This window comes from Microtus ochrogaster, unplaced genomic scaffold (genome assembly GCF_000317375.1).
Source record: "Microtus ochrogaster isolate Prairie Vole_2 unplaced genomic scaffold, MicOch1.0 UNK19, whole genome shotgun sequence".
NCBI lineage: Eukaryota > Metazoa > Chordata > Mammalia > Rodentia > Cricetidae > Microtus > Microtus ochrogaster.
Window position 1 is genome coordinate 3,188,410 of NW_004949117.1, and position 11,109 is coordinate 3,199,518.

At 43.8% G+C, this 11,109-nt stretch overlaps 1 protein-coding gene across 9 annotated transcripts in view; it reads right to left on the reverse strand.

Annotated features, from left to right (window-relative positions):
- Oxr1 (oxidation resistance 1) overlaps positions 1 to 11,109 on the reverse strand; it is a 354,230-nt gene that overhangs the window by 51,232 nt on the left and 291,889 nt on the right. For 6 of the 9 annotated variants that reach the window (XM_013353914.2, XM_005367518.3, XM_026789478.1 and 3 more), the window contains one exon: positions 2,374 to 2,456. In XM_013353914.2, the coding sequence (XP_013209368.1) occupies positions 2,374 to 2,456 (83 nt within the window). Of the gene's footprint in view, positions 1 to 2,373; positions 2,457 to 10,319; positions 10,555 to 11,109 lie in introns of those variants that run through there. The other 3 variants (XM_013353913.2, XM_005367519.3, XM_013353915.2) reach the window with 3 other exon arrangements.

An 11,109-nucleotide genomic window follows, 5' to 3' on the forward strand; every position in this document is an offset into this window, starting at 1 on the left:
ATATGTGTACAAGAATGTGTATATAGAGTTTATAAACATACATGTATATGTTTGTCTGTACATATGTGTACAAGAATGTGTATATAGAGTTTATAGACATACATGCATATGTTTGTCTGTACATATGTGTACAAGAATGTGCAGAGGACAGAGGTCAATGACCAGTATCCTCTATGAATGTCTTTACCTTGTATTTTGAGACAATCTCTTGTTCATATTAGAGCTTATTAAAGTACTCTGGCTGGACACCAAGTTCCAGAGATCTGCCTGTTTCCATCTTCCCTCTGCTGACTTACAGACACACACTCTGACACTGTCACCTGGCTTTCCATACTGTTCTAGGGTTCTAAAATAAGATCCCCAAGCTCACAAGGCCAGTGTTTGACCAACTGAGCCATTCCCAGACACTTTTTTCCTGTAGAACATTTTTATGGCCCCACTTTAAATCCCATTGAAAGTGATTTTACAATTAAAACTGTATTGTGTGTGTTCTGATTTTAACTCTTAGGTGACTTAAAATACAATGATTAACTTTATACTATGGAAGGTAGTATTGGAAATATATTAAGTTAGATAACATTTATTTTTCAAATGGCTTGTCAAAGTTCCTAGAACTCTTGGGGTCAAACAACCCTGCCTTGCCTCAGCCTCCAGAGGGCTGGGACCACAGTTGCGTACAACTACACCAAGTAAGGAGCATAAGTATTGTAAAGGAAAGAGCTTGAAGAGTACATTGTGCTCTAGGAGAAATCCATGCAAATACATTCCGCAGCCAGTACAAAGATGTGCTACGTGAAGATTCGATAGACGTTATAAGTAACAACAATATCTAGCTTTGAATTTTATGTTTCCTGCACTTTATAATTTGGCCTGTGTGATAAATAAATGAGCTCTAGTAGATGTTTTATGGTTGCTGGTCAGTATGTGAGTTTTTAAAGAGTTACTCATGAAGAAAAGAATTTTTTTTCAGATTTTTATGACCTGCCCTCACTCCACAATAAATGGTTCTTATTTTAATTTTGCTTCAGGTGTCTTATTACAGTCCAAGAATGGCAAACTCCTAAATTCAAAACCAACAAAATCTTACAGTTCATGAACATCAAAAACAATTATTATATACATCTTTGTAGCATAATGATATACCTTATGCCTCAAGTTTTAGCTTTGTAAACATTTAAGAATATACTAAATATTATTACCTAATTTTTTGCTATTTGAACTTATTTTCTCACCTCTACCATATGGACACAAACATACATAACTTAGGGTTGTAATGGGCTTTAAAATCCAATTTTTTGACAGAAGTTAATTTAATCCTACTTAATATGTTGTTTCTAGCCTTTTGAAAATACTTAATGACAAATTTTAACTACACGGTATATACTTATGCTTATATATATACACACCGTGTAATTAAGATTTGTCATATATATATATATATATATATATATATATATATATATATGCATAAGTCAAATTTTGATAATGCTCAAGAATTCACAGTAGGCTAGGCTCATGTTGGAAGGTCCGAACACTGAAGAGGTTGAAGGTTGCTACTTTCTCCTTAATACAGTCATAATGTGTTTAAAAAAAATACCAAGTAACAAAATTAATATGACTTCATACATTTGCCTTACAACATGTTTAGCACCATCTAAATCAATCACGTTTACATCCAGCCAAGTAAGTAAAACACTACACTCCAAAATGAATTAGTCTCTTCAGCTGTCCACAGTACCCAGAAAAGAGAAAAAAATCAACATCTCAGAGACCTGAGGTCAGTTCAAGAACAGAAGAAAATCCTGCCTTGACAGCTGAGGAACTTCGCCCTCACCTTAGTTTGTGGGGGTTTCACCTGTCATCAGCCCAGCTGGGAACCCAGTCAAGCACACATCCCTAAGATGGCAAGCATCTTCCGAAAAGCCTAATTAAATAAAATGATTGCGAAAAAGGAACTCTGACTCTAAATTGTCATCAATATTAAATGTGATTTGCCAGAATAACGGTCTTTGTAGAACACAGCAAGAAAAACAATTATAAAATGCAATAAAAAATCAAAGGACTATTACTAAGGAAAGTTACACAGAAGTCCGATTTTTTTTTTTTTTCGGTTTTTCGAGACAGAGTTTCTCTGTGGTTTTGGAGCCTGTCCTGGAACTAGCTCTTGTAGACCAGGCTGGTCTCGAACTCACAGAGATCCGCCTGCCTCTGCCTCCCGAGTGCTGGGATTAAAGGCGTGCGCCACCACCGCCCGGCAGAAGTCCGATTTTTTTAAAGGAAGCAATTAACAATACTTGTCTCATCTGCAGCCAAACAGGAAATGCCTTTAGAAAGATTGTTACAAAGATAAATTGCTTTGCTATAGTAACTTACAGTATACTCAATAGTTCCTTTAGGCTTCTGGAAAGACATCCTTCGTCCATCTTTCTTGTCTAGGTTCTTCTTTTGGCCAGTGTCTACGAAAATCAAAGCAAAATGCCTGTTAACTCATTTTCCTACAGAGTAATGCCAACAACTGCAGGAAGACACTCACTGCCAGCCATACAATCTACTTATTCAGAGAGACATTACGATAACTGCTATTACTATTACTAACTAATCTCTACAAGATACCATTAATCTGCACAGGAGAAATTCTCCATAGGTCATAGAGACAGTCAGCTCTATAATACAACATGAAAATGCTAATTTTAGATGAAATGTTAACTTTTACCATCAGCAAAGGTGAGCTCCTGGCCTCAGTCTGAAATCTGGGCGGGTTAGGCTTCCCCGTACCAGTGCCTACATGTCCTGAAGTGGCAAACACCACATTATCCAAATGTCTTCAATGAGTAATGTGAGAACCTCTACAGTACTAGTTCAAAGTTTCAGAATTAAACAAGCTAGTGTATGTGGGCAGGTACTACAATGACACAAAATTAAAACCTCTCCAAAACAGATTAGATCTGAAACTAACGTCTGTGAAAATGCAGGTTTTGTGGCTCTCCCACTATTCAAACCTACCTGACACAGACTAGACTGGATTGCACTTACTTATAACCAGTACGTCAGCTGCCAGAGGAACAGTCTAAACATAACAGATAGCAATATCTGAATTCCCCAAAAGCCAAAGCAGAAAAGTAAAGCTGTCCTAAAATTTGCTGATAAGCAAGGCCAACCACTGCTATTATTATAAAACTTTGCACCTTCACGTCAGCTGCTGTAGTTTTACAATTGTCATCTGTGACTTTAATCTCTCCCACTAAACTATAACCTCCAATATATTGGTTTCCTCGCTCTACAATCTCCCTTCAGTACCTACCAGAGGGTATGGAGTATGGCCGAAAACTAATTTAGACAGACTAATACCATGACACAACAATGTAAACTAGTGCTATTATTGCAAGTCTCATTGTGGCAAATGTTCAATAAGGAAAAGCTAGATACGGGCTCAGCAGGTACAGACACTTGTCTCCAAACCTGGTGACCCATCTCTGGGACACTGGACACAGAGGCGCACACACACATACCATGAATAAATAAAAAGATGTTAAAAGGTTAGATAAGAAGTTGCCATGTATACATCACAGAGGAGCAAGGGCAGGGGTGTGTGCACACACAGAAAGACATCTTCACTTCTGTATCTCCAACACCTGAAGAACTTGATGTGGGGGATATTAACACTCAAGTATCAACACCGGCAAAAGACGAGGTCAGACAAGTCCGAAGGCAGTGCAAACAGGCCTTTACACACATTCAGAGAGGCCGAGTCCACAGACAACCAGGAAGTGCAAATTTAAATCAGTGAGATTTATTTCTCACACACCAGATTGGGTAAAAATTTCAAAAGCTTAATTACATACTGTCTGCAGGAAAACTGGAACGGGCCCCTATTTCAGGCAGCATGTAAAATACTAAAATTCTTTAAAAGTATGTTAATTTTGCCCATCGGAATATTATTTTACCCTCCCATATACATCTGAAGTACATAGCAATTGCTTGCCTGGAGGAGAAACAAATTCCCTCCACAGCTTCGGAAGCAGTCAGTAGAGGGAGCCAAAATGACCATGGGAAAGACACCTATAGATGCTTACGTCACATCCCTCCCAGTGGGAAATACAAGATAAACTTGATCATTCTTGTGTCGGACACTGACACGACTTCCTTTGGCCAACGAAACAGGGATAAAAATGTCTTCCCAGTAGATTAAGGTAGAGCTGGCACTTTAAGATGTTTATTCTGAGTCTTTTACACCATGTATCGTGATCCCGTTCATTTCTCCGTCCTTACCATCTTCCCTCTGCCCTGCACTCTATCACCCACCCCCAAATAAAACAAAATTTCAGAGAAAAAAGGACAAAAATTCAAATCTCCTAATGGCGGTTGCAGTGTAACGCAGTGAGCCACGCTGCACTCCCCTCTGTCCATACACGTTCATTGCAGGCGCTCACTGCGAACAGTCAGTCGTCTGGGTTGAGGCCTCTGGCTTCTACTACTCTAGTGACACTGGGCTCTCTCACTAGGACCCTTGGCTATCCTGTAGTTACCCTCTGTTGAGGACACCTGCAGCTGGTCTGCGGGTCAGGTCACATGCTCCAGCAGACCGTGGATGGGGTGGATGGTGGGGTGGGCCAGGTCATAACACCCCCCCCTCAGCACCAGGCTGAGCTCTCCAGCACTGCCCCAGTCATTTCAGTCCTGCAGCAATGAGCGAGGGGTGGGGCCAGTGTTCCTCTTTTTATATCCTCAGGATGGGCTCTCCCTCACCTGCACCACCAGGGCCAGCTCTATTGTGTTGCCCTGGTGAGGTACAGGGGCACTCTCCTGAGCGCTGCAGCTGGTGAGGGATAGGGACAGCCGTCCTGCTCTTGTGACCCCAGGGCCAGCTCCTCCACCTGCCTCAGACACTGATGGGCTGGAAGTGGGGGAGGAGGGCATCTCTCTTCAGCCCACGCTACCACATGTCAGATGGGTAAAGGGGACACAGAGGTGACAGTTTTTGTAGCTTTCTTTTTCTTGACTCTCACACAGCTTGCTCCTCCACCAACACAAATCCTGGAGAAAAGAAGTGAGTCCTAAAAGACTATTCTACACCAACTGTACGCATGCCCACAAACCTGTTCCTGCTTTTGTCCCAGATTAAATCACTGTGCATGAAATATCAAAGAGTTATTCAATAATTCATGAGTGAAAGGCAAATTAAGTAGAGGGAAAAGTGAACAGTCTGGACTGCACACATATGAAACTATCATTTGATGCCACAAGACTTACATCAGAGCTGTCTTATCAAAATGAGAACCGCAGAAATAAAGAACACGCAATAAAAGAGCTATTGATCCAAAATACATTATAAAAAGGGGACTAATAAAACTAAATGTGAATGTTATAAACACACAAAGTGTAAAAAGAACAATGAGTAATACCAGGTTATAAAAAAATAGAAGAAACAGCTCATCATAAAAATCATAGTTAATATGTTCCACTAAAAATTGGTAATATTCTAACAGAACCAACTTGCTGATGCTTTGAAATCCGACAGCCCTTTCATGTAAGTATCTTTCACTAAGCTCCGCCCTTTTCTAACTAGGCACTCAGAGGAGAATCCAGCAAAATGCTTATTCCAATAATAATGTCTCTCAGGTTAAATTGATTTCCAAAGTGCAATCTTCAGAATATTACAGCGTCTCCCTAGATGGATCAGTTCCACCAGGAAAAAAAAGTCTCATACACGCACTTCTAAATCCAGTTCCAGGACTCTGCGACATTTGTTTAACAGCAGAACACGATCCTCCAGCTCTGGGAAGAGAAGACAGGGATCCCCAGGATAAGATGGCTAACCAGATTAGCAGAGATTGCGAGCAAGTGGAGAGGCAATGGAGAAGACGCCAACATCAACCTTGGGCCTCCACACACTTGAGCCCACGCAGGCAAACGTGCATACTTACAGGCACACATGTCATACTAAATAAACATGTAACAAAATAAAATAGAGCCTTCAAAGTTGAAATCTTAGAGCTATTTTTCAGTGTTTTTTGTTAATTAATTTTTGTTATCTTACAGAGTTTCTTCTATTTATTCATAAAATAAGGAATAACTGAATTGTGTTTATCCTGGATGCCCAATCAATAGGCTGATCTTTTTCTTAGGGATACCAATTTATATCAGATCACGCCTTGCTCTTTTGAATATCTGCAAGTAAACAAAAACAAATATTTAATCTCTGACATTTACACTTGTTTTTAAAACATGTTCCCTTGCCTACAGTAGCACCAATCACGTAGTAAAAACTGTGGCGAAACTCTTAATGATAAGGCTGCTGGTGACTACACAAAAGGACCTTTTATGGGGTGCCCTCGTCCCTTATCTGAGCTCTCAATCTCTGAGGTACCAGTTCTTCTCTGCCAATCACAGTCTGAAAACGTTTAGTGAAACCACGCAAAACTTTAAAACGGGCTACAAGTTCCACGCCACTCTCAGTAGTGTAATGAACTCTATGTCACCATTCTACATAGATTCCCTGTGCCCAGGGCACCAACCCTACAGACACCACTCAGGCAGAGTCATAGCCATGCAATCAGATCACCTATCACTGAATCATTATTTAAGAGTGGCCAATCAGAATGCAGAACACAGGCTGGTTTCACACAGATGCAGTGGATCTGAACAGGAACCAGCCATACAAACAGTTCTCTTGCAGCTCCATGATTCAGCAGACAGGATTTTAGCAGCTGAAAAGTGAAGTAGATCTTATCACAGAATTTACTGCAGCGACCTTGTGGTTCAAAGCCAAGGGAATGAAATATAACTTTTGGTTTTGTTTCTCAAATCAAGCACCCTGATGGTTATGGGAACCATTTCATCTTAGCTCTCTATATATTTCCAAAGCACAGATATAAAATTCAGTAAAAACTTTAGCAAACTGAGAGACAAGTTAAATACCCAAGTCAAAACAATCAAACAACTTTCTGAAACAGAAGCATTGGGGATGAATCAATTCAAAAGCTCTGGGTTATTAGTCACCCCCCCCTTTTTATCAGATCATTTTTCTCTTCAGCTCTATATATACACAAAACGTTATAAATGGCTCACTGGCCAGTTCAACAGCGCGCAGCTGAGGTCTGTGAACACTACTAAAGCCAGACATGATAAGAGCCATTTTAGCAAAAATGGTTCCATGACTACCCCCACTTCTGCTATTCACCTTCCCAGCCAGGGGAAGTGAAGGACTAAGACAGACTAGGGAAACCAGCTTCCAAGTCTTCTCCCAGGCCAGGTCAGAGTGCTGAGCTGGGAAGAGGGAGAGATTTGGGAGCAGGAGGCCACACCCTCTTTCCATTTCAAATTCAACTGATCTAGGAAGTAGCCACAGTAGGAAGATAGGTGGAGCTCTGAAGTGAACAACCAGTACAATGTTTCTTCAGGGCTGAGCCCTGAATTCAGGCAGGCCTTGGAGTACATTAATCAAGCGCTACACTCCTGGACTGTGATTGAGCTTTTAAAATAAGGACAGCTAAATTACACATAGTCTTTTAGGTCTAAAAGGTAAATGAAAAGAAAAATCAAATGGAGCTATTTAAAGGACACTGTCATCAACTGGGAAAACAAGACCGATGAAACAGAATTTTGGCAAAAGTTAATGCTTATATTAACTTGTCAAGTCCACTGATCTGTATTTACTGACTACCATATCATTTACTAAATGTTGTTAAAGGGTACATAACATGTACGCCAGTGGTCCTCAACCTCAGGGCTGCAACCCCTGTGGGGCTGAATGACTATTGGAAAACACAGACATTTAAGTGATGATTCACAACAGTAGCAAAATTAGAGTTGTGAAGTAACGACGCAATTCTATGGTTGGGGCCAGCGCACCATGGGGAACTGTATTGGAGGGTCACAGCATCAGGAAGGCAGAGAACCACCCGTATAGGCCATTGTCCTAACCCCAACAAGAACAGTGTCTAAGGAGGGAGCAGTTTTTAAAGTGTGTATTAAACTACGTTGCTTCTGTAATTTTTGTTGAGAACAATGTGGCGGCGTCCTTACTGCGCCTCAACTGTGTTTAAACTGCCATCTTCCTGAGGAGATTTAACTCAAAAGCCAGAAGCTGACAAACGGGAAGGGAGCTGCTCTGAGAGGAGTCGAGGCAACAGAACTCGGCAGCCTGATACATGGGCTGTTTGCAGAAAGTGGAAAATCAAACTGCGCGACATAAGTTTTCTCTGGTCTCTCTCTAAACTGTCCATGGTAAAACCAGGCCACCATTACCCTTAGAAACCTGAAATGGTAAGAAGCAAGGTCTCCAACAACAAACAGGACTCTCCTGGCTGCAGACACCTATAGGAATGTCAGTGTCTGTAGGTAGAAGACAGGCATGGGAAATGCTGGCTTGTAAGAAACAACAAACCTATCTCAAAGAACAGCAGACCCTAAAGGACACAAATGCAAGAATGACTCTGGCCCAAACCCAGTTGCAAGGTCTAAGGATTAAAACTCTCATTAGAAACGAAGACTGCTCAGAAATCTTAAGTACAGTTTGCTGTAGACAAACTTATGCATGCTGCTTCTCAGAATCAGGAAAATGTAGGGAGCTACATGTATGCTGGTCAGGTGTTCCACCTAGAAGCTGTGTCTACAGCAACCGCTCACTGTAAGGCTGAGAGTAACCAAACCTTTGGTGGGACACTTATTTCTGTACTCTGTATCATAACTTCAGAGACATGCCCCATTTTGAACATGCTATTTCCTAGCTTTCTCGTCCATCAATGTCACAAGTTTTGCTTCCAAATGGTAAGACTCGATAGAGCTGAGAAACTGAGATTATTTAATCCAACCTCATTCACAAACAAGGAAACACAGGCCTAAAAAAGGGATCTGATAACTTGTCTATGTTCTTTGAGAAGTTCTTGCTAGGATCAACCCACCCACTCACAGTGGTCACACTGCCATGGCATCTCAAGGACTCTTTACACTGTGAGATTTGGGGCAGCATAAACCTTAAAAAGAATGAACAATGAATTCAAAAGCAGTTTCAACAGAAGAGACATTTGGATAGCTTCTGACACTGTAATCATGAAGGAAAATATCAGACCCAGTGGGGCTCAATGTATGTTCAGGAACGAAGGATCTGTAAGAGTTTGTATCTCTGAGATACTAATTACATCGCTTTCTCATTTGGTAGCCCCACATATTATATCATCACCCATTCAGGGGCTGATCAATAGCAACTGTCTTCAAGTAGGAGACTGAGTTTCATTTTTAAAAGCTAACTTTACTCAGACATTTCAAGTACTGTTCATTCCTGGTCTCCACTTTAAAGGGATTCTTAATCCAGCCAGTATCTTTATAAAATTACAGCTTCCACAACCTTTAAAGTTTTCTCTAATTTCAAAAACAGGAAGACAAGAGTTCTAATGAAGAGACAAAGAGGACGAAGCAAGGAAAGATGTATTTAAAGGGACATGCTGAAACTAGATTTCCAAAGTCCGGTTTCTTCAAATTCCATAGCCACACAACAGTGAGCGATGGACACTCCTTCATTCAAGGTTCAAAATGCATACTACTGCGGGGTTATGGATCAATTCTCGGTGCTTTGTGCTTTTCTCTACTGTTGAAACTGAAGTGCTCCTATGCACACCCTTCAAGCACCTATAAACATGAAGACAAGCTGGATAAAACTATGAATGGCTGATCCTACAGAAAGCCAATAACGCTGGGGAAACAACCATATGCATTACACCAAAATACATATGCAGCAGCATTTCCCCTTCTTAAGGATGAGTAACATGCCATTATAAGGTCTTTAAAGAGTAGCCTACAGCCGCTGGCATAGTCGCAGAAAAGGAACACAAAGTTCAGTGCAAGTGAGAAAAGTTTCCAGGTTGGGCCTCAAGAAAACACACGGTGCACACAAAACTCACTTAAGTTCCCAGATGAGGGAAGCGCTTTCGATTACAAAGTACCATTTGTTTTGCTTTGGTTTGGATTTTTTTTTTTAAAGTTAGGAAATGGGTCCTCGCAGCTGGCACGCACCAAGTAAAGGGAGTGTGGCCAAAGCCAGGGCCAAGCAGAGACAGGGCGTTCTGGAAGTCTAACTCCGCGGACGTCACAACTGGTTGGAGGAGGCAAGGGAGAGGAGGAAGGATCCCACACGGAACCGGGACAAGTCGGTGGCGCCCGTCCCCCGTGGGGGGAGACCAGGAGAGGCCACCACGCAGCCGCTGCGAGTCTTCGGGCGGCTCGCACACCTGCCCGCGCCCCCTCGGCGCGGCGCCGCTTCCCGGTCCCCGTCCCCGTCCGCGCGCGGTGGGGGCGAGGCGCCGCAGGGACGGGGGACTCACCGGGTCCCTCGGGGCTGACCGGCGAGGGCGGCCGATGCTCGGCGGGCCCGCAGCCGGGGTCGCCCGGAGCCGGCTCCCTCAGGTAGTCCTCGAAGCGCACCTGCCGAGCTTCGCCGCCGCCTCCGCCGAGACCCCACAGGCGGCTGGCCGTGCCCCGCAGCAGCCGGCCGCTCTTGCCGGTGAACGTGGTCAGGTAGTCCATGCCGCCGCCCGTCGCCACGGTTCTCTGAGGGCCACGGCCGCCGCGCGACAGCGCCCGCCCAGCCTGCCGAGCCGGGGGCGGCGGCTCCGCGCCTGCAGACGAGCGGCGCGGGCCGGGCCTCCTCGGGTCCGGGGCGGACCATTGGGCCGCTCGTCGGGGGAGCGTTTGGGCTCCGAGGGACGAAAAAGTGCTGCTTCGCGTTCCCGCGCTCCGGTCTGGGCAGAGCTTCACTTCGAAAAGTTTTAGTTGTCGTCTTCGATGGATCCAAGGTTGGAAACGCCTGGACCTTTAAGTCTCCCGCGCCGGTGCTCGCCGCCCTCCCCCACCGTCCCGCCGCGGTGGAGCAGCCCGCTCCCCCCCTCCTGCCCCGCCCCGCCCCGTCCCGGAGCCAGCCGGACTTTCAGGACCGCCGAGGAAGGGAGGACCCTTAGCCTCCTGCCCTAGGGCAGCGTGGGGCCCACAGGTCGCCTGGACGCTCATCTCGGCTAGACTTCAGGGGAGTTCTAGGGACTAGCAAAGTTTTTACTAAGGTGTGTGTGTGTGTGTGTGTGTGTGTGTGTGTGTGTGTGTGTGTGTGTGTGTGTGATT